At 42.7% G+C, this 23762-nt stretch overlaps 1 protein-coding gene and 1 pseudogene across 6 annotated transcripts in view; both read right to left on the minus strand.

Moving 5' to 3' along the window:
* FAM221A (family with sequence similarity 221 member A) overlaps positions 1 to 18746 on the minus strand; it is a gene marked incomplete at both ends in the record, with an annotated part of 31485 nt that extends 12739 nt beyond the window's left edge. For 3 of the 5 annotated variants that reach the window (XM_080701626.1, XM_080701625.1, XM_080701624.1), the window contains 4 exons: positions 5225 to 5431; positions 5894 to 6084; positions 10818 to 10991; positions 18682 to 18746. In XM_080701626.1, the coding sequence (XP_080557752.1) occupies positions 5225 to 5431; positions 5894 to 6084; positions 10818 to 10991; positions 18682 to 18746 (637 nt within the window). The remainder of the gene's footprint in view (positions 1 to 5224; positions 5432 to 5893; positions 6085 to 10817; positions 10992 to 18681) is intronic. The other 2 variants (XM_080701628.1, XM_080701627.1) reach the window with 1 other exon arrangement.
* LOC308267227 (follicle-stimulating hormone receptor-like) lies at positions 15441 to 17861 on the minus strand (annotated as a pseudogene). The gene is made up of 2 exons: positions 17849 to 17861; positions 15441 to 16771 (listed from the first exon to the last, which is right to left on the minus strand). The product of its transcript is annotated as a follicle-stimulating hormone receptor-like (transcript).
* Positions 18747 to 23762: the final 5016 nt, after the last annotated feature.

Consider the following 23762-nt stretch of genomic DNA (forward strand, 5'->3'; position numbering starts at 1 on the left):
CTGTCGGCATGATTTACATTCTGATGTGAGGCTATAATGTACCAATAAAAGCATATAAAAAAACATACACACAGATTTAGACTTTGTGTATATACAGTGTAATATATGAATGCATTTACAGTTAATCCTCCCAGAGACCCTCTGAATTAGGTTGTGCTGTTGTTAATACTATCCTTAAAATTTGGAAACTATACTTATACTGCTTAACTCATTCACCCATTAGGTCAGAAGGTGCACAGGGCCCCATGGGTTTCACAACTACAGCTACGCAGGTCTCACAAGCACAGCTGTGCTGATAATGCAGGGCAGATTGACCCAGTCTAAGGAGCAGTTGCCAAAACAAGAACATAGTCACAGGGGAACATTCCAACCCTGACCACCAAGGCCAGCCCCCACTACCCATGAGCAACCAAGCCCGGATGTTCCTGAAACCAGGCCCTACTCTCTCCCCTGAGCCCCTGATATAAAAATTTTCTCATTAACCCCTAGCACGGCTGCTTTCCTGCAAGAGACACCCAGCAGCTTAACTTCCCTGCAAGAAATTTTCCTAACTGGACTGGCCTCTGGGTTCTCTGGGTTCTCTAGTCTCTTGGGTCGTGCCGGTCACCATATATCTGGTGCCAAAACCTGGAAGGGTCCCCTGTCCCTGGACCACCTGGTCCTCAGACTGGCCCTCTGCTAGGCCGTACCCTGGAGAACCCTCCAGTAGCTGCCACTTCTCTTGGCCACTCCAATCCTTGGCCCTGTGGGTACCCCACCAACCACTCATCACCTGTCCAGCCTGTAGGAACTCCTCATCCTCCTAACTCCTCCTTTCTGACCGCCAACAATGGGTAAGTCCTCTTGCTGCACAGCCTGTGTGCGCTCTGTAAGTGTACCAGTACGCTAGGAGTCTCCTCTCACCCTGTGCTGGGCGCCCCTCACCCAGCCAGGGGCACTTGGTCTGAGTGAAATGGGCATTCTCAGGAGCCTGCTTCTCTTGCATGGGGATGCCCTCAAGAGACAGGGCCTCCTCCCTCTAGGTTCTTGCCTGCCCCATGGGTCCTCTTCCGGCCTCTGGCTCTTGTGTTTCTCTTTCTCACCCTCCTCTTTCTCGCCCTTTACATGGGCACTTCCTTCCTGCAGTAAACCTCCCTCAGATTCTCCTCTCTCCTGCCTTCTCAAGCCCCTCACCATTCTGGGACTTCAGGGATAAATTAAGGCTGCCATTTCATTTTTTGCTGCAACACTGTTTGGCCCCAATACAAACTCGATAACCAGTCCCAATGGCCTGAAAAGGGCACCCTAGATTTTCAAACTCCCAGCCCTCTCTCTGCACTTCCTGCTCTCTCCAGCAGCTTCTCCTGGCTAAAGGCCATCCCCAAGGGCCCCGCTTTCACAGACCTGCTGTCCACTTTCACCCCTGATATTGAGGACAGGGTGAATCTGAATTGACCCCAGAGTCCTCACGCTTCTACTCTTTGATTTGCTCCATACTAATGTGTCCAAAAGCCTTAAATCTGTATGTCTTCTTTGATCGTGGCATCCAATTCTAAGAATTTACCCTACGCAGCAATAATGGACATGTAAATGCAAAGATATATTTTAGAACATATATAATGATGAGAGCTTTTAAACACCTGGCTGTTAAACAATAGGTGATACGGTGAATATAAACCTTGTTCTCCAAGAGACTGTGGTCTTGGTTAATCACTCAGAATATATTAATAAGAGTAAAAAGCATATTACAAGCCTAAGGAAAGATGGTCATTCACTGTACTGTAGTATTAGAGATGAGATCCTGGAATTATATTTAATTATCATGTTTCCAAGGCTGTAACATGCTATTTTTTACTCTTATTTTGGAATAGAAAAATGGCATTTGGTTAAAACTGAGGAAATCTGAATAAAATACAGACTTTAGTTTAAAATGTATCAAAATTGGTTCATTTATTGTTACAAACGTTCCATACTAAGATAAGGTCTTAAAAATAAAGGAACTTTGGAGCCGGGCGTGGTGACGCACACTTGTAATCCCCGCGCTTGGGAGGCTGAGACAGGAGGATCTTGCGAGTTCGAAGCCAGCCTCAGCTGGCTTAAGAAAGCCTGTTTCCAAACAAAATATAAAATAGGTCTGGGAGTGTAGCCCGAAGGTAGAAGGCCCCTGGGTTCCATCCCCAGTACCACCAAAAAATAAAAAATAAAAAAAAATAAAATAAAATAAAGGAACCTAGGTATGGGGTACATTTTCAAATTTATACTATTTTCACATTTTTCTGCAAATCCAAAACTTTCAAAATTAAAAGTTTATTTAAAATGCCAAGTGTGGTAGCACACACTTGTAATCCCAGTACTTGGGAGGCTGAGATAGGATGATCTTGCAGGTTAGAAGCCAGCTTCAGCTACTTACTGAGACCGTTTCCAAATAAAATATAAAATAGGTCTGGGAGTGTAGCTCAGAGGTAGAAAGTCCCTGGGTTCCATCCCCAGTAACACACACACACACACACACACACACACACACACACACACATATGTTTATTTAAAACAAGTTACAAAGCACTATGTCTAAAGAAAAATATAATAAGTGCTATTTAAAAGCAAAAAAATAATAAAGCTCTAAATAATAAGACTGGTAAGAGAAGAAAAAATATTTGCTTTTTTTTTTTTGCAGTAATAGGGATGGAACCCAGGGGCATTATACCTCCGAGCTACATCCCCAGCCCTATTTTTTTTAGTCTCTTTTTATATTTGCAATAGGGTCTCACTGAGTTGCGAAGGGCCTCACTAAGTAGCTAAGGCTGTCTGCAAACCGCGATCCTTTAGTCTCCGCCTCCCAAATGCTGGGATTACAAGTGTGTACCACCACGTCCAGCTGCATATATGTATATATGTATATATGTATATATGTATATATGTATATATGTATATATGTATATATGTATATATATACACACATAACCAAAAACATAATGGAAGAAAAAACCCAATATATGGTATCTATTTAAAAAAATACTAGCTGGGCTGATGGCACACACTTGTGATACAGTATTGGGGATGCTGAGACAGGAAGATGGCTGATTCAAGGACAGCCTCAGCTACTTAGTGAAGCTCTCAGTAACCTAGGAATAATACCCAGTCACAGAGTTGTGAGGACTGAGAGAGGTGATGTTTGTGAAGTGGCTGGAACAACTCTTGCAATACAAAGCTTCTGTCATTATCCTCCTCATTACTTCTGACTTGTATTTGGGTTTTCTGTAGCTGTTACATGAACCTGCCCATTAAAACTGCAAAAGAATGAATTACTCACTAAAATTGCAAAATTAAGCCATGCGTGGCGGTGCATGCTTGTAATCCCAGTATTCGGGTGGCTGAGACCGGAGGACTGCAGTTCACAGACAGCCTCAGCTACTTAGTGAGGCCCTCTGCAACTCAGTGAGACCCGGTTTCAAAATCAAGAATAAAAAATAGGGCAGGAGGTGTAGCTCGGAGGTCAAATGCCCCTGGGTTCCATCCCTAGACCCGCAAAAATAAATAATAAATGAATAAATAAATAAAATTCCAAAATTATTTATGAGTTTTAACAAGCTTAGTTGTTTAATTACCTAGAATAAAGTGAATAAAAATATCAAGACAATCTTGAAATATGAGCATGAACAGGAGCAATACCGAATATCCAAACATACCATAAAGCTCTAATAATTATAAGTTTCCAGTTATTTGGGGAAGAATTGTGTTTAGATAGCCAGCCACCAATTTGGACAAAAACTGAAGTTACACATACCTACTTCATATTTTCACAAAAAATAAGTCCCAGATACATGAAAGAGCTAAACATAAACAGTAAGACAGCGGGGTGTGGTGGTGCAGCCTGTGATACAAGTACTTGGGAGGCTGAATCAGGAGTTCAGATCACGGGTTCGAAGCCAGCTGCAGCAACTTAGCAAGGCTCTCAGCAACCTAGCAAGATCCTTTTTCCAAATAAGAAATAAAATTGGGCTAGAGGTACAGCGTGGAGGCAAATGCCTCTGGGTTCAATCCCCAGGAACCCCCCCCCCACACACACACACACACAAATGAAGAAATGCATATTTATAAAAATTAGAGTAGAAAAACATTGAAACAGGGAAGGTCTATTAAAAAAAAATTTTTTTTTTCAGACCTGGGGATTAAACCCAGGGGCATTCTCCCTCTGAGCTACACCCCCAGCCCTACTTTTTATTCTTTATTTTGAAACAGGGTCTCACTAAATTGTGGAGGGCCTCACTAAGTAGCTGAGGCTGACTGAGAACCTGCTGAGACAGGAAGATCACTGGTTCAAGGACAGCTCTCAGTAACCTAGGAATAATACCCACTCACAGAGTTGTGAGGAGCCTCCCCAGCATTCAGGAGGCCGAGACAGGAGGATCACAGTTCACGGACAGCTTCAGCTACTTAGTGAGACCCTGTTTCAAAATAAAGAATAAGCCGGGCGTGGTGGTGCATGCTTGTAATCCCCGCGCTTGGGAGGCGGAGAATGGAGGATCGCACAGGTTCGAAGCCAGCCTCACTAGCTTAAGAGACCCTGTTTCCAAATAAAAATATAAAATAGGTCTGGGAGTGTAGCCTGGAAATAGAAGGGCTTCCAGGAACCCCAGTACCACCAAAGAAGAAAGAAAGAAAGAAAGAAAGAAAGAAAGAAAGAAAGAAAGAAAGAGGGAAAGAAAGAAAGAAAAGAATTAAAATTAGGGCAGGGGGTGTAGCTCAGAGGTAGAATGCCCCTGGGTTCCATTCCCAGACATGCAAAAAATAAATAAATAAATAAATAAATAAATAAATAAATAAATAAATAATCGGGCTGGAGGTATAGCTCAGAGGTTGTGTTCCATCCCCAGTACTGCAAAAACAAAACAAAACAAAAATACAAATAAAAAACAAGTGACACTATGAGAAAGTATCTGTAAAATAAAGGATTCGTTTAAAATACAGGGTAACAGGTAAACTGTATCATGTCAAAGGAACTATTTGGCTCTCACAAACAAGGGGGATACGGATTGGGATTTGGAATAGTCTCTTCCCTTGTATTTTTAAAATTTTCTCTAATAGCTACATCTCATATCATGGCAATAAATCTTTTTTAAATAATAAAAATCAAGTGAGAGAATAGAATATTTTCAGAATACAAACTGCTAAACAATCACCAGGCTTCAGTATTCTTAGCAGACACAAGAGCCTGAGGCAGGCGCACACCTGGTCCGCCACTCACCGACCCCACTGTCATCCAGCCGCATGTAGCCCTCCGCCAGTGAGCTGAAGCCAGTCAGTCCTCCCATGGCTGCGTAAGGAACATCCTGTCCCACTGGTTTTCCCTGGGCCAACCTTTCTTGCTTCGTTTCTACCACCGTGTCGTGGGCATATGCAGGCTGACCGCAGGAACAAGTGAAGCAGCTATGGAACCCAGAACACTTGGAACCTGAATCAAGATGGAAAGGAAGTTTATTTTTCTAAGTACATGCACTAATCTGGCCAACTCTATTTTGAAACAGGGTCTCACTAAGTTGTGGAGAGCCTCACGAAGCTGCCGAGGCTGGCTGCAGACCTGCCATCTCCTGCCTTAGCCTCCCAGGTACTGGGATTACAAGCGTGTCCGTGTCCCACCACACCTGGCTCCATGATACACTCTAAAGAAAAAGCAGCAGAATGCCCCTGGGTTCATTCCTCAGTCCCAATAATTATCTATGACTATTACTCAAATTAAATGAATTATACGAGACTAGAGCTCATCATTATCAAGGATACCAATAGCTGATTATCTACCCACTGAATTTTGCTTAGTTGTTTAACACTGACTCTGTAGCGGATCACACTGGTATAAAACACACTAAATATTCAATAAAGAAAATATTCTGGGTCTGTGTATAAAAACATAACTTACATGCACTGCATGTAAAACCAGGGGCAGCGCTGTGCTGATCAGCGAAGTGTTTGCACCTACAGCGGACGGGCTGGGACCCGTTCATCGGGACGTAATGGTAGGCCCGGCAGCGGCAGCCAGCCACGCGGCAGGGCAGGTCGACGGGGCGCTGCTGTGGGATCGTTTCAAAGTCAGTTTTGTGTTGTTTATACCTAAAAAACGGAAAGAAACATAAACACAATGCAGACACTGCCAAAAACTATAGTTTCTTTTTATCTTTGTTTTTGTTGTCATTCTTGTTAAGAAGGTAAAAGCAAACTCCTCTACATGCAGTATTTCCATCAGCGTTGGTCAGGAGAAATCTTCACTCTTTTAGATTTTTATTTTTCTTTATTTTAGGAGTTTCATAGCAATGCCAAATATAATTCCCTTAAATTTTTGCCATTAAAAATTCTTTAATATAGATGTATAAAAGTATAAAAAAAACTCTATAAAAATGTTTATTGAGAATCACAGGTTTGAGGCCAGCCTCAGCAACTGGACAAGTTTCTCAGCAACTTAGTGATCAAAATAAAAAATAAATAAAATAGGGCTGGGGTTGTAGCTTGGAGGTAGAAGGCCTCTGGGTTCACTCCTTAGTCACACACACACACACACACACACACACACACATTTCTTATCAGAGTGCATTGCACGGTGGCACACACTTGGAATCCCCCCCACCCCCCTGAAGCCAGCCTCGCTGGCTTAAGAGACCCTGTTTCCAAATAAAAATATAAAATAGGTTTGGGAGTATAGCCCGGAAGTAGAAGGGTTTCCAGGAACCCCAGTACCACCAAAAAACTTTTTAAAAATAAAAAATAAAATAAAATAAAATTGAAAAAAAGTATTAATATAATTTATTTTAATATAATTTAACTTTGATTTTAAAATAAACTCCCAATATTTTTAACGCTTTGGCTCTACTAAAACACTGTAATTTTTAGCCAGGTGTAGTGGCACAGCTACCCTTAATTACTTAGGCCCTTTGCAACTCAGTGACACTCTATTTCAAAATAAAAAAAAAAAAAGAAATAGGGCTGGGGGTGTAGCTTGGAGGTAGAATGCCCAGTACTGCAAAAAAAAAATTTTTTTTTAATTTTTTAAAAGTAGGTCACTTGTTTCCTTCTCATAATGTGCTCCTTAATAAAAATAATATTGAATATGTTATTCTTAATATTGATCTAAGAAATTTAAGTTAAATTAATAATCATTATTTTCCATTTGGCAAAGAGAGTTAAACTTTTTAAAAACTAAGTAATTTTATTATTATTATTTTATTTTTATTATTATTATTTTTTTTTTTTTGGTGGTACTGGGGATAGAACCCAGGGGTTTTCTACCTCCAAGCTATACTCCCAGACTTATTTTTTATTTTATTTGGAAACAGGGTCTTGCTAAGTTGCTGAGAGCCTTACTAAATAGCTGAGGCTAGCTTCGAACCTGCGCGATCCTCCTGTCTCAGCCTCCCAAGCACAGGAATTACAAGCATGTGTCACCACGCCCAGCCTAAGCAATTTTATTATTATGTAATCTATAATTACATATAGTAGCTGTCAAGAATGTTATAAAAAAAAAAACAGTTCCATTTAATAATGCTCCAAAAAACTAAAGAAGATCCATCCTTTAACCCAGAAAGTTCACTTTGGAATATACACCCTAAGAAAATAATCCTACATATAGAAAAAGCTCTGTGCAGAAAGAGTATTAGCAACAGTACTTATAATAGCAATGTACATATATACATACATATATACATATATATAAACATAAGGATATGGATAACTGAATTACCAGAGGGCAGTTTTTAAACTTTTTAGCAGTGAGACCCTTTCTTCAAATAAAATCGTTCATAGAACCATAATGTTGCACATAAAATAGATAAAAGCAGAACTGGTGAAAGCCAAGAAGGGGCAGGACTTGGAGTTCCCCTTCCCCCCCGCTGTTCCCCTGGCTCGCCTGGGTCTCACTCAGCTCGAGGGGACACAGGCCGCTGCCAGACTCGCAGGAGTAGGAGCAACTACAAAAACACTGAGATCACTACACGGCCACAGGGAAACATTTTTTTTTTTGGTGGTACTGGGGTTCCTGGAAGCCCTTCTACCTCCGGGCTACACTCCCAGACCTATTTTTACATTTTCATTTTGGAAACAGGGTCTCCTAAGCCAGCGCGGCGCGGCTGGCTTCGAACCTGCGCGATCCTCCTGTCTCCGCCTCCCAAGCGCGGGGATTATAAGCGTGCGCCACCACGCCCTTCTAAGATTCTGTCCTGAACAGTACTTTATACACATACAAAACTGACAACTATACAAACAAGGCAAAGAAAATATTATACAAAGTAACAAGTAAGAATAGGAGCTGGCTTTGGGTGGTGAATGTTATACTTCTGTATATATTTCCCATTTTTCTTTATGTTTCACAATTATTTGTTTCTTTTGTAGCACTGGGGATGAAACTCTTGGGCCTTCTACCTCCAGTCTACACCCCGGGGGGGCCTATTTTATTTTTTACTAGGAAATAGGATCTCGCAAAGTTGCTGAGAGCCTCACTAAATTTCTGGCTTTGAATCCTGCAATTCTCCTGTCTCAGCCTCCCAAACACTGGGATTACAACAGTGCACTGCCATGTCCAGCTCTGCTCTGTATTGCATTTATAATGGGGGAAAATAGTTTGGATAGGGATTTCACTGGAGTAACAAATGCTACAAAAAATTTTCTCCATTAAAGTTGTATTGGTTTTGTGTGTTATTTGTTTGTTTGTTTGGTACTAGGGATTGAACCCAGGGGCATTCTATCTCTAAGCTACACCCCCAGCCCTATTTCTTTTATATTTAGAAATAGAGCCAGGCAAAGGCACATACCTGTAATCACAGTACTTAGGAAGCTGAGACAGGAGGATCATGCCTCAGTAACTTAGCAAGAATCTGTTTTAACATAAAAAACAAAAAGGGTTAGAGGTATAGCCTGGAGGGAGAACACCCCTGGGTTATATCCCCAGTATCAAAAGTAAGTAAGTAAGTGAGTAAATAAATAAATAAATGGTCTCACTAAGTTGCTGGGGCTGGCTATGAACCTGTGATCCTACTGTCTCAGCCTCTCAAGTACTGGGATTACAGGCAAGTGCCACCATGCCCAGCTTGGATTGGGTTTTTGAGAGTCAAATCCATGCTGTATAAATTATGCACAGATAAGAAACCAGCATTAAGTTTTCATAAGAATAAATGCTAGCCGGGCGTGGTGGCACACGCTTGTAATTCCAGCATTTGGGAGGCTGAGACAGGAGGATCACGATTCGTGGACAGTCTCAGCTACTTAGTGAGGCCCTCTGCAACTTAGTGAGACCCTGTTTAAAATAATGAAAAATAGGGCTGAGGGTGTAGTTCGGAGGTAGAGTGCCCACGGGTTCCATCCCCAGTAATGAAAAAAAAAGAATAAATATTAAAACTATCACAAATTTACCAAACCTCTCTTCAATTCTGAAGGATATCAACATATCCCTCATTCTCCATTCCTTCAGTGTTTTTAATTGTGGTTGCTAGATAAGTTTTGGGGGTTTTTGTTTGTTTGTTTGTTTTGTGGTACTGGGGTTCCTGGAAACCCTTCTTCCTCCAGGCTACACTCCCAGACATTTGGAAACAGGGTCTCTTAAACCAGCGCAGCTGGCTTTGAACTTGCAGGATCCTCCTGTCTCCGCCTCCCAAGCACAGGGATTACAAGTGTGCGCCCCCCCCCCCCCAGATAAATTTAAAGCCAATATATATACAACATTGCTTATCCTAGCAACTAACTAAAACAACCTCTGGCAAATTGCAACTCTGTAAATAGCAACTATACAAAAAGCCTGTCATAAATAAGCCCAGAAATTGCTATTAAAACAAGGTGGTTAGCCTGGCATGGTGGTACATGCCTGCAATCCCAGTAGTACTTGGGAAGCTGAGACAGGAGGATCATAGATTCAAGACCAGCCTCAGCATGTAGTGAGACTCTCAGCAACCTAACAAGCCCCTGTTTTGAAACAAATAAAAAAGGACTGGAGGTGTAGCTTAGATGCAGAATACTCCTGGATTTAGTCCCCTGTAACACCACACACACACACACACACACACACACACACACACACACACACACACAAAGACAAGGCAGTTACCCTTCTATGGTTTCCTTAAAGCAAAAAGTTAAAGTGTTGCCTGCAAGCAGATAATAGGCTCACTGGCTTTTCTGTAAAGCAGTGTAGGTGTGGTCATTTCCATCTTTACAACTGTGAGACAATAGGAAAATGGGAGGTAGTATGTGCAAACAGCAAAATGCAGACCTCAGACACGGGCGGCACGCAGCAGCAACAGAAGCCTCAGGTATGTCCTTTCCCTATGTGAGCTTCGTGAAACATGACCACTTGTAATAAAAAGCAGTGTGCTGGTGTGTCTGTTTGCTTAAAGAAAGGTGTCAACAGGCAGTTCCTTAAGACGCGAGGGGTGATTAGTAAATCTGAGGAGAAATGCTTGTTTGTAAGCGGTAGCATGATCAGTGTGGATCAATACTCAAGCATCTCCCGCAGCAGCTCTGCAGCCTGACTGCTCTTCCTCCGCCTTCTGCAATGATGGGACAGGCCGACTCCACGCCCAGCCAAACTAAAGAGGCCCTGGCAGAGCCACAAGGCACCAAGATCTTTACTTACCAACAGCAAAAGAAGAGTTGATTAAGGCAACAGATTCTGAGAGTCCTAACAGGATATGGCAGAAATTTTTTAATTATGGCTTTAAAAACCTTTAGCTATTTCTGCTGTATTATATAAGGGCCTACTTTTAAATATTTCTTAATCATCATAGTGTTATTTATAGAAAGAGGATATGTTCTGTTATCATTTTTATTCTCTAGCCAATATAGACAACAGCAATATAATACCTTACCTGTGTGTACAAAAACACAGCGTCTCTGGGCCAACAAGCTTACAGTCCATTCCTGTTGGTGACCGCCAGCTCACAAATAATCTGTTTTGTAAGCGCAGAGGTAAAACTTTCCTCTTGTATTCTTCATATTCTTCAGGGGTGAAAAGTTTCCCTCCATCATCCTCACCAACAATTCTACAAAAAAAAAAAATAAATATTTTCCTTAAGCCTTAAATAGTTCCCAGATTAAAAACTACTCAACTCCCAAACTATACTTGTTTAGACTTATATAGTCGCATGTTAATAACCAACCAAATTACACGCAACGGCATTAGAGCTTTTGATATTGAGAGAATTCAGAACCTGACGCAGAACGGCCATTTTCACCTTCTCTCTGAAGCAGGTCACACAGCATTCATTCCAGAGGCCATCCCTGCGCCTGCGTGAGAGCAACACGCTTATCCCTGGAAGACCTGAGCAGAGAGCTCGCTCAGTCCCGCCCGGTGTGCTACCTTCAGTCCTTCGGTCATACTTCTCCATGACTCCAGTCTTCATTGACCCTAAGCATAAAAATGCTGCACATGATTTTCTGTTGGGGGGGATTCCTTTTCTGAAGGCTCCCATGTCACATAAAAGTTTTAAGTAAATCTACAAGCTTTTTTCTTGTTAACCTATCTTGTACTATAGGTGCCTTAGCCATAAACCTAGTGGTAGCTGAGGAAAGAAATCTTCACTCCCCTGTTCTTCCCAGATGAAAGGTTTATAAATGAAGTCAATGATTTCATAACATCTGACTTGACTGATCAAGGTTTACCAAGGTAGAATTACCATGTATTCATTTCCATTTCTTCTCTGTTTCTGAAGCAAACATGATCATTCTCATTAAAAGCTGGAACCTAAGCCAGGTATGGTTGCCCACGTTTGTAATCCCAGCCCTTGGGAGGCTAAGACAGGAGGATCACACAGGTTCAAAGCCAGCCTCAGCTACTTAGTGAGGCTCTCAGCAACTTAGTGAGACCCTGTTTCCAAATAAAGTATAAAATAGGTCTGGGAGTATAGCCCGGAGGTAGAAAGCCTTCTGGGGTTCCACCCCCAGTACCACCAAAAAAAAAAAAAAAAAAAAAAAAAGAGCTGGAACCTAAACTGCTAGAAATTCTAATATTTAAACCAGGCATGGTAGCACACACCTATAATCCCAGTACCTGTGAAGCTAAGGAAGATTACAGGTTCGAGGACAGCCTCAGCAATTAGGTAAGGCTATCAGCAACTTAGTGAGTCCTTGTTTCTAAATAAAGATTAAAAAACAGGGTTGGGGCATAACTCAGGGGTAGAACACTCCTGGGTTCAATCCCCAGCAACATACACACACACACACACACACACACACACACACACACACACACACACATTCTAATTTTTCATCCTTTTAAATGGTACCAAGCCAGGCGTGGTGGTACATACCTGTAATCCCAGTACTGGTGAGGCTGAGACAGGAGGATCAGAAGACCAACCTCAGCAACTTAGCAAGACCCGGATTCAAAATAAAAATAAAAAAGGGTTGGAGGTGAAGCTTGAAGGTAGAATGCCCCTGGGTTCAATTCCAAGTACCAAAAGAAAAGAGAAAGAAATATACAAAAAACATCAGTGCAGAAGCCAACATGACTAATATCACATCCCATGCCCTGGCCAAGAGATTAACCTTACATGGGCTCTAAAAGCATGCTTGGATTTGTACAAGTTGAAACTCGCATCTGTGTATTGGGTAATTAGGTGTTTCATTATTTGATTTCAGGTTCCAAAACTGTATGGGAAAAATTGAGTTCTAATTTCTTTTTTTTTTTTTCTATTTTATTTGAAAACAGGGTCTCACTGAATTGCTGAGAGCCTCACTAAGCTTCTGAGGCTTTGAACCTACCTGATTCTCCTGTCTCAGCCTCCCAAGTACTGGGATTACAAGTGTGCACCACCATACCCAGCTTGAGTCCCAATTTCTATTAAAAAAAAAATAGTTAAGTTTGCGTCTCTGAAGGAAACAAAGGTACAGTTAAAGGAAGCTGTTCTAAATGGAAGCAATTTCTCCTTTAGAAGTTATATAAAGTGTTGTTTGAGTTGGTTGTGGTGGCGCACCCTTGTAATCCCAGTATTTGGGAGGCTGAGACAGGAGGATCGTGCAGGTTCGAAGTCAGCCTCAGCTACTTAGTGAGGTTCTCAGCAACTTAGTGAGACCCTGTTTACAAACAATATAATACAGGCCTGGGAGTGTAGTCTGGAGGTAGAAGGCCCCTGGGTTCCATCTCCAGTGACACACACACACACACACACACACACACACACACACACACGTATTGTTTGTAGGATGCTACATACATAACCTGTTAGATCTGAAGTAGAAAGTAAAAACCAATTCATAAGCTATGAAATCAACACAAGCATCTTCCTTAACTTAATCTAGATATAAAAGAGTAAAAAAAAAAAAAAGCACTTACGCTGAGATAAATTTTGGGTCATTTCATTTTATTATAACTACCAAGAATACCAATAGATAAGCCGGGCATGGTGGCACATGCTTGTAATCCCAGCATTTGGGAGGCTGAGACCAGAGGATCATGGTTCACAGACAGCCTCAGCTACTTAGTGAGGCTCTCCGCAACTTAGTGAGACCCTGTTTCAAAATAAAGAATAAAAAATAGGGCAGGGGGTGTAGCTGGGAGGTCGAATGCCCCTGGATTCCATCCCCAGACCCACACAAACAAAAAGAATACCAATAGAGCCAGGCATCATGGTGCATGCCTAAAATCTCAGTACTTGGGAGCCTGAAACAGGAGGACCACAGGTTTGAACAGCTTCAGCAAGTAGTGAGACTTTCAACCTAGCAAGATCTTGTTTAAAAATAAAATAAAATATGTATGTATGTATGTATGTATGTATGTAGAGAGGCAGGGAAGAGAGAGAGAGAGGGAGGGAGGGAGAGAAAATGAACTGTGGATGGGGCTCTGAAGTAGAATGTCCTTGGGCTCAATCCCCTGTACCCCCACACAAAGAATTCCAACTGGGGCTGGGCCTAGTGATGTACGCCTGTAATCCCAGTATTTGAGAAGCTGAGATAGAAGAATCTTGGTTTCGAAGCCAGCCTCAGCAATTTAGCAAGGCTCTGAGCAACACAGCAAGACCTTGTTTCAAATAAAAAATAAAACAGAGCCGGGCGTGGTGGCTCACGCTTGTAATCCCAGCATTGGGGAGGCTGAGACCAGAGAATCGCGGTTTGTGGCCAATCTCAGCTACTTAGTGAGGCCCTATGCAACTCAGTGAGACCTGGTTTCAAAATAAAGAACAAAAAATAGGGCAGGGAGTGTAGCTCAGAGGTCGAATGCCCCTGGGTTCCATCCCCAGTACCAACAAATAAATAAATAAATAAAAATAAATAAATAAAACAGGGCTGGGGTTGTAGCTTGGAAGTAGAATGCCTCTGGGTTCAATCACACAGTGCCAAAAAATAAAAAATAAAAAAAGAACATAACAATAAGTGGGGAAAAAGCTTAAATGCTGTCTTTTTGGTTTTTGCTTTTTTTTTCCAAGTACCAGCCCCCCACTTCTTGCTTTTTTTGGTGTACTGTAATTACGCACCATAGTGAGATCTGAAATGAACAAACATCCATGCACACATCACTGGGCGTGTTTCCTCTGTCCCTCCCGTGAATGTTGTAAGATTGGCAGTTATACCCTCACATGGACGTAACCCTTTTGGAACCATTCCCTTCCTCAAGCCTTATTTTTCTTCCCCCACCTCCCGCCCCAGTTCCCTTCCACTATTCTACTGGTTTCTTTCCCTTTTCTATTTTCATTCTAGCTTCCATATATGAGAAAAAGCATAAGACCCATGATTAGCATAATATTCTCTAATTCTGTCCATTTTCCTGCAAAATAACATAATTTTATTCTCCTTTATGGCTAAGTAAAATTCCATCATGTGTACAAAACATACTTTTATTACCCATTCATCTGATGATGGACATCTAGGTTGGTCCCATAATTTGGCTATTGTGAATTGTGCTGCTATAAACATGGATATGCATACATCACTATTGTATTCTGATTTAATTATTTTGAAAATGTGCAAGGAGTGGTATGGCCCTATCTCATCACCCTCCTTTATTTATTATTATTATTATTTTTCTTTTTTTGGTGGTACTGGGGTTCCTGGAAGCCCTTCTCCCTCCAGGCTACACTCCCAGGCCTTTTTTTATTTATTTGGAAACAGGGTCTCTTAAGCCAGCGAGGCTGACTACGAACCTGCATGATCCTCCTGTCTCCGCCTCCCAAGCGCAGGGATTACAAGCGTGCGCCACCACACCCGGCCTATCACCCTCCTTTTTTGTACCATGGAACTGAACACAGGAACATTCTACCTCTGAGTTACAACCCCAGCCTTGTTTTATTTATTTACTTTTTTAGTGTCATATTACTTTAGTTTTTATTATTAATAATTTACTTTTCTACTACCAACATGAAATTAATAGTCCCTGATCAATTTACCTTACAGGTGGCCAGAAAGATTAAATTAAATGAAATATGTAGAAATACAGTCAGGTATTTCTTGGCCTACAAGACTTGTCGAGCAACATACTGATACATTTTCATGTTGTTTTAGTTTTGAGCCAAATGGCTTGAGGCACAAGTACGTAACTGGAACCACTAGTGACTGGGAGCTGACGAGTAGTGGCCATCCCTTGGATGAGACTTGTGGGCACTAGATGAAGTTTCCATCCTATAAATTTGGGCTTGCATTTCAAAACAGCCAAACTTGCTCAGCAGAATAAAGAAATGCCTTTGTAAGTTTAGTAAGGATGGCATAAAGGAAAGGATTGGCACAGGAGTCGATGGAGTACAACAGGACCAGAAGGATCCGTGCCTTGGACACAGTGATGAGAAGAAAGAAATGGGCACCCTGCAGAGGAAGTCGGTAAAGATGAGTGTGGCCATGGGCTTGGCGATCTTGGTGTCGCTAGGAGGAGGACATGCTCTTACAATTCCTCACGGTGAGGTAGATGTGGGTGTAAGCAGCCAGAGATGACCACAAAGGTTAGGACGTTGAGCACAAAGAGGGACATGACATACAGCTCTGTCAAAGGGCAGATGCTCGCCTTCATGTATCTGCTGATGCCAAACACGGAAAGTTTAGCTGCAAAAGCAAAATTCCAGCCCATCACCATGATGCTGGTGGCATGGCGGAGCTGCACCTTGCAGTCCAGCTGCATGGCATGGGTGATAGTGTGCCACCTTCCAGGCTGATGGCTATCAGAGTGTAGACGGAGAGCTCACTGGCAAAGATGGTGAAAAAGCCAGTGGCATTACAGCCTGCTCCAGTCTGCCAGTCAATGGCATAGTTGTGGTACTGGCTCTTGGTGTGGATATCAACTGATGCTATGAGCAGCAAGTAGATTCCAATGCAGAAATCAGCAAAGGCCAGACTGCACATAAGGGACCGGGGACCATGAGTTTGTATTGGCTGGTAGTCAGGATCACCAGTTCCCAGTGTTGGCCAGGATGCTAATGAACCGGATCAAGATTCTAAAGGATGCTAGACCCCATTATAGTTGCACATGGGTTAAATGCATCTGGCTTGGAGGAACAGGTGACATCAACCACTTCATTACATAAGACATAGTCAAATTTACCGTACATCATGTCAAATCTTCTGCTATAAGTGGAGTCATCATCTTCTGTTGACTTTCTGACCCCGAGGCAGAGTCATATCATCAACTTCTTGCCTTAATATAGATTAACTGCAAATTGGATGAAGCTCAGAGATTTGACATCTCCAGTTTGCAAAGGCACCGCAGTAGCTGGGGTAGGCGAGGCTGTTCTCCACAAACAGACCAGGAAGCTTTATAAGTTGTAAGTTGACCTGGCCCTCAGCTTCTTAAGATTTTCTAAGCCATAGCTGGGCTGGGAATGAATCCTCACTCTTGAAATATCTGGTTTTGGGTTCAGTCCATGTGAGCCTGGGAACCGTGGTTCTCAGGGCATGGTGGTGACAGGAGGAGAGCGGGAGAACACATGTGTTCTTTACACCATGGAGGCCAGAAGCAAGAAAGCTTATTTATTTACTTTTTGAAACAGTTAAGTTGCTGAGGGCTCACTAAATTGCTGAGGCTGGCCTCAAACCTGTGATCCTCCTATCTCAGCCCCAAGTACTGGGATTACAGGTGTGTGCCACTATGCTCAGCTAACTGCAGGGTGTGTGTGTGTGTGTGTGTGTGTGTGTGTGTGTGTGTGTGTGTGCGCGCGCGCTAAATTGCTGAAAGCCTTGCTAACTTGCCAGAGCTGGCTTCAAACCTGCAATCCTCCTGTCTCAGCCTCCCAAGTACTGGGATTATAGGTGTGTGCCACCAATGCCTGGATGCCCCCACCCTTCTTTTGTTTGTTTGTTTGTTTGTTTGTGGTACTGGGAATGAAACTCAGGGGTTTTCTACCTCCAGAAAACCTATTTTTCCAAGACCTATTTTATATTTTATTTGGAAACAGGGTCTTACTAAGTTGCTGAGAGCCTCACTAAGTAGCTGAGGCTGACTTCCAACCTGTGCGATACTCCTGTCTAAGCCTCCCAAGAGCTGGGATTAAAAGTGTGCCCCATTATGCCCGGCTGACCCAGCCTTTTTTTTTTTTTTTTTTTTTTTTTTGGTGGTACTGGGGTTCCTGGAAGCCCTTCTACCTCCAGGCTACATTCCCAGACCTATTTTTTATAAGTTTTTATTTTTTATTTTACTTTCCTTTGAAAGAGAAATGTTTCATGCTTTTTTAGCTTACAAAAGTTATATCCCGTCAGGCCTGCCCCTATCATTTTCTGGGCAAGAGACAACTAAAAGCCCAGAATCTATGCATCTAAATATCAAAATTCTTAGTTAACACCAGGGCTGAGTCATTTGCTCTCAGGGAAACACACACACACACACACACACACACACACACACACACACACAGAAACTGCTCAAGGAGCCAGATCCTGGGTAGGATCGGTGTCAGTTTCTATTCCCTGCCTTACCTAGACCCACCTGCACCAGGCATGAGGACTAATCCATTAGGCTTCTTCCTTCACCTTACTATTCCAGCTCAGAATTTCCAGGCATTTCTAAACATTATCCGAACCCACACTAGCAGGTGAGGACACCGTTTGCTCGGACACCCTAGGGTGATTTGTTTCGACTGCTTTTGCTCAAGGTCTCCCAGGCCAAGTCAGGATCTCACGTATCATTTATACACACACTTTCTCCAAGCCTCAACCTCGCATCCTCTTGCCAGTCCATTCCCGTAATTCCCATTTTCCCAAATGGCTAAAACCATTCTTAGGAGATGGGGCGGGGAGGGGGGGTACTTCGACTCAGGTGCATCTGCCTTTGGCAGAGCCGGGTCAATGAATCGCGTCCTCGAGCCAGAGAGCTACAGCTTTCCTGTTTCGGGAAAGACGTTTCTCCAAAACTACCAAAGGACACCCGCTGGGGTCTTGCTCCTGGAATCCAGCCCCTCGATGCTGGGAGCACGTTCCAAGTTCGCGATTTTCCCTATCACTGGATTAACACGCAAACTTGATGTCTACGGCGTGCTCAATAAACAATTATTCAATGGCTGGGGGGGGGGGTCTGGCAAAAATACACAGTTAACAATTCAGAGGGAGACCTCTGAAGTAGCCTCGGAGGCGCCTCCTCACTGACTAGATGTCAGCACACCCATTACAGAAAGATGAAAGGAGATCAACGCAGGCCTCGCTCCACAGCCTGGGAACGCACCCCGAGTCCCATCGCCCCTCCGCGCACCAGTCCTCCCGAGGGCGCGGGTCAGCCCGAGGCCTCGCCGGGGCGGGCCGCAGACCCCGCGCCACCGCCCTCACCTCCGGTACTCCAGGTACTCGTCCACCGCCGCCGCGCCGCCCGGAGGCCCGCTCAGCCGCTCCATGGCCCGGCCGCGGGGAGCCAAACGCCCGCCCGCCCCGCCCGCCCCGCTCGGAGCGCCCATTGGCAGGCCCGCCAGCCCCGCCCTCCCCGCTCGGGGCTCCCATTGGCTGGCCCGCCCTCCCCCCCCCCGTCCGCTCAGCACGGGGCTCCCATTGGTCGGCCCGCCAGCCCCGCCCGGAGCTCCCATTGGTTGGCCCGCCCACGAGGCTAAACCATAGGCTCGCTGCTGCCTGGGCGCCGGCTGGCAGGGACTTGGAGCTGCCCAGTCGCAGGCCAGCCGCCTGGGGTGCAGTCTGCAGCCCTTCAACCTTACTCCGTCACGGCCCCTCCTCGCGAGTCACCTGGGAATTAACCAGGCAGTGTAATGCCCTCCGTACAATGGAGTCATAAAAAATCACTTTTATTTTTTTCATGGTAAAGGAGGATTGAGCCCAGGGGCATTCTACCTCTGAGGCTACACCCCAGCCCTTTTTATTTTTATTTTTTTTTTGAGGGTCTGGGTATGGAACCCAGGGCATTCGATCTCCGAGTTACACCCCCTGCCTTATTTTTTATTATTTATTTTGAAACAGGGTCTCACTAAGTTGCGGAGGGCCTAAGCAGCTGAGGCTGTCCGTGAACTGCGATTCTCCGGTGTCACAAGCTTGAGCCAGAACGCCCGGCTTTTTTTTTTTCTTTTTTTCTTTTTTTCTTTTTTTTTTAGCAGGGTCTCGCTAGCTTGCTAGGATCTCATTAAATTGCTGAGACTGGCCGGGCGTGGTGGTGACCCACGCTTGTAATCCCAGTACTTGGGAGTCTGATACAGGAGGATCCCAGGTTGGAAGCCAGCATTGGCAATTTAGCAAGGCCCTCTGCGATTAACATCCTGTTTCCAAATAAGAAATAAAATCGAGTTGGAGGTATAACTTGGAGGTAGACTACCTCTGGGTTCAATCCCCAACACACACACACGCACATGCACACACACACACACACACACACACACACACACACACGCCACTTTTTTGGTACTGAGGATTGAATCTAGAGGCATTCTATCAGCTACACCCCCATCCCGTTTTTTTATCTTTTGTTTAAACAGGGTCTTGCTAGGTTGCTGAGAGTCTTGCTAAATTGCTGAAGCTGGTCTTGAACCTGTGATCCTCCTTGTCTCAGCCTTCCAAGAATTGGGATTATAGGCATGTGCCACTATGCCCAATTATACATTTTCCTTATTCGTTCACCTGTTGACAGACATCTAGATTGTTTCCATATTTTGGCTATTTTAACTTTGCTGCTTTAAATGCGAATATGCATGTATTACTATAGTATTCTGACTTTAATTCTTTTGAAAGGAGTGGTATAGCTGGATTATATGGTGGTTTCATTCCTAGCCTTTTTTTTTTTTTTTTTTTTTTTTTTTTGGTGGTACTGGAACCCTTCTACCTCCCAGGCCTATTTTATATTATTATTTGGAAACAGAGTTTCTTAAACCAGTGAGGGGCTTCGAACCTGCGCAAGCCTCCTGTCTCCACCTCCCAAGCCGCGGGGATTACAAGCTTGCGCCACCATGCCCAGCTCATTCCTAGCCTTTGATGAGCCTCCATACTGATCTTCATAGTGAGTGGTTATATTAATTTACAATCTCACCAACATTGTATGAGCGTTCCTATTTTCCCACATCCTCACTAGCATTTATTATCACTTGTATTCTTGATGACTGCCACTCTAGTTGGAGTTACACAGAATCTCAGTGTAGTTTTGATTTGCATTTCCCTGATTGCTTATGATGTGAAACTTTTTGCATATATTTATTGGCTATTTATATTTCTTCTTTTAAGAAGTATCTATTCAGTTCAATTGCCCAGTTTTTAATTAGGCTATTTGTTTCTTTAGTGTTTTTAAAGTTTTTTGTATATTCTAGATACTAGTCTTCTATTAGAGGAATAGCTGGCAAAGATTTTTTCCCATTCTGTAGGCTCTCTCTTCATTCTTTTCTTTTACTTTTTCTTTCTTTTTGTTTTTTTTTTTTGTTGTTGTTGTTGTTTGTGGTACTGGGGATGGAACCCAGGGGCATTCTACCTCTGAGCTACACCCCCAGCTCTATTTTCTTTTATTTTTTATGTTGAAACATAGCCTCACTGAGTTGCAAAGGGCCTCGCTAAGTAGCTGAAGCTGTCTGAGAACTGTGATCCACCTGTCTCAGCCTCCCAAATGCTGGGATTACAAGCGTGCACCACCACGCCCAGCATCTTCAGACTGTGGATTATTTCCTTTACTGCACAAAAACTTTTTAATTTGATGCCAACCCATTTATTGATCCTCAGATTTATTTTCTGAGTTTTGGAAGTCTTGTTGAGGAAGTCCCTACCAGTGCCTATATGTTGGAGAGCTGGTCCTGTTTTATTCTAGTAATTGCAAATTCTCTCATCTGTTTTCTAGGTCTTTGATATATCCTGAGTTGACTCCTGTGTGGAGTGGGAGGTTGGGATTTAATTTCATCCCTCTGCCTTTGAAAATCTAGTTTTCCAAACACCATTTGTTCAAAAAGCTGTCTATTCTCCAACATACGTTTTTGGCTCCTTTATCAAAAACCAACTGGCTGTAAGTGTGAGATTTGTCTTTTTATCTTCTATTCCATTGATGTATGTTTCTGTTTTTATGCCAATATTATGCTGTCTTGTTACTATAGCTTTGTAGTACAATTTGAAATTAGGTGCTAAGATACCTCCAGCATTGATCTTATTGCTCAGAATCATTTTGGCTGTTCTAGAATTTTGTTCTTTCATATATATTTTAGAACTGTTTTTATCTAGCTCTGTGAAGAGTAGCATTGGTATTTAATAAAGATTGCACCGAATCTGTACATCACTTTGGGTAGTATGTTCATTTTGACAATATTTATATTCTGCCTATTCAAGAACATAGGAGGTCTTTCCATCGTCTCAGGTCTTCTTCAATTTCTTCAGTGTTCTATGGTTTTGTCATAGAGATCGTGTGTGTGTGTGTGTGTGTGTGTGTGTGTGTGTGTGTGTGCACGTGCACACACACAAATGATTGAACCTAGGGGCATTCTTCTTCAGAACTACACCCTTTTCTTTTATTATTTTGAAACAGTCTCACTAAGCTGCTGAGGCTCAATCCCCAACACACACACACACACACACACACGTGCGCACACACACACACACACACACACACACACACACACACTGCTGAGGCTGGTTTAGAGCCTGCAAACCTCCTGTCTCAGCCTCCCAAGTAATGAGATTACAGGTATGCACTACCTTGCCCAGCTGTAGAAGTCTTTTGCTTCCTAGATTAGATTTATGCATAATTTTTCTTGAGTGGTTTTGTTTTGTTTGCTATTGTCTTTGAGGCTATTGCGAATGGAATTATTTTCCAGATTTTTTCTGTGGATTTATGGGTAGTGAATAGAAATGCAATTTATTTTTGTATCTGGTTACTTTGCAGAATTTATCAGCTACAGAAGTCTTATGGTTGAACTTTTTTGTATTCTTTAAGTATAAGATCATGTCATCTGAAAACAGACATATTTTTTAACAATTTTTTATTGAACATAAATAGTATACATTTAAACTATATTTGGTGTCCTCTCCCCCCCCACCCCCGTTTTCTCTTCCCCCCTCCCACCAATGGTTGTCCAGGTTAACCATGTCTTATTCGTAATTTTACACGTATTCAGATGTAGACCCTCATTAATCAAGATCAGCCTTCCTCCTCTCCTATCTTTCCATTCAAACTTTGCTGGTATTTCCCCTCCATTATCTTGAGTCCCACTGGTATCCTCTGTGTTTCCTAGTTTGGGCATATTAGAGGAAACATATGTACCTTCTCCTTTTGTGCTTGGCTGATCTCACTTAACATAATGTTCTCCAGGGCTTTCCATCTTCTTGCAAACGATATAATTTTGTTCTTCTTTATGGCTGAATAGAATTCCATTGTGTGTATTTCCCACAGTTTTGCTATCCATTCATCTGTTGATGGTGATCTGGGTTGGTTCCATATTTTGGCTATTACAAATTGTGCTGCTATGAACATAGGTATGCATATGTTGCTGTAGTTCTCTGAATTCAACCCCTTTGGAAAGATACCCAGGAGTGGTATAGCTGGATCATATGGTGGATCTATTCCCACCTTTCTTAGGAATCTCCACACAGATCTCCATAGTGGCTGAACTAGTTTGCACTCCCACCAACAGTGTAAAAGAGTTCCTCTTTCCCCACATCCTCTCCAGCATTTGATTTCTTTATGCTTGCTACTCTGACTGGGGTTAGATGGAATCTCAGTGTAGTTTTGATTTGCATCTCCCTGATGGCCAGTGATGAAGAGCATCTTTTCATGTATCTATTGGCCCTTTGTATCTCTTCTTTTGTGAAGTGTCTATTTAGTTCATTTGCCCATTTCTTGATTGGGTTGTTTGTTTTGCTAGTGTAGAGTCTTTTGAGCTCTTTGTATATTCTGGATATTAGCCCCCTATCAGAATGGTGGTTGGTAAAGATCCTTTCCCATTCTGTCGGCTTCCTCTTTAGGTTATTGATAGTTTCCTTTGATGAGAAGAAACTTTTTAGTTTGATGTTATCCCACTTGTTTATTCTTGCTTTAATTTCCTGAGCTTTGGGGGTTTTGTTGAGAAAGTTACTGCCTGTGCCAATATGTTGTAGTGTTGAACCTATGCTCTCCTCTACTAACTTCACAGTCTCAGGTCTAATTTCTAAGTCTTTGATCCATCTTGAGTTGATTCCTGTGTTTGGTGAGATATAGGGGTTTAGATTCATCTTTTTACAAATGGTTAGCCAGTTCTCCCAGCACCACTTGTTGAAAAGGCTGTCTTTTCTCCAGCGTATGTGTTTGGCCCCTTTGTCAAAGATTAATTGACTAAAGATGTGTGGGTTTGTTTCTGTATCTTCTATTCTAATCCACTGGTCAGTATATCTGTTTTTGTGCCAGTACCATGCTGTTTTTACTACTATTGCTCTATAGTATAGTTTGAAGTCTGGGATTGTAATGCCTCCTG

Source organism: Muscardinus avellanarius (genome assembly GCF_963383645.1).
Source record: "Muscardinus avellanarius genome assembly, chromosome: 9".
Lineage (NCBI taxonomy): Eukaryota > Metazoa > Chordata > Mammalia > Rodentia > Gliridae > Muscardinus > Muscardinus avellanarius.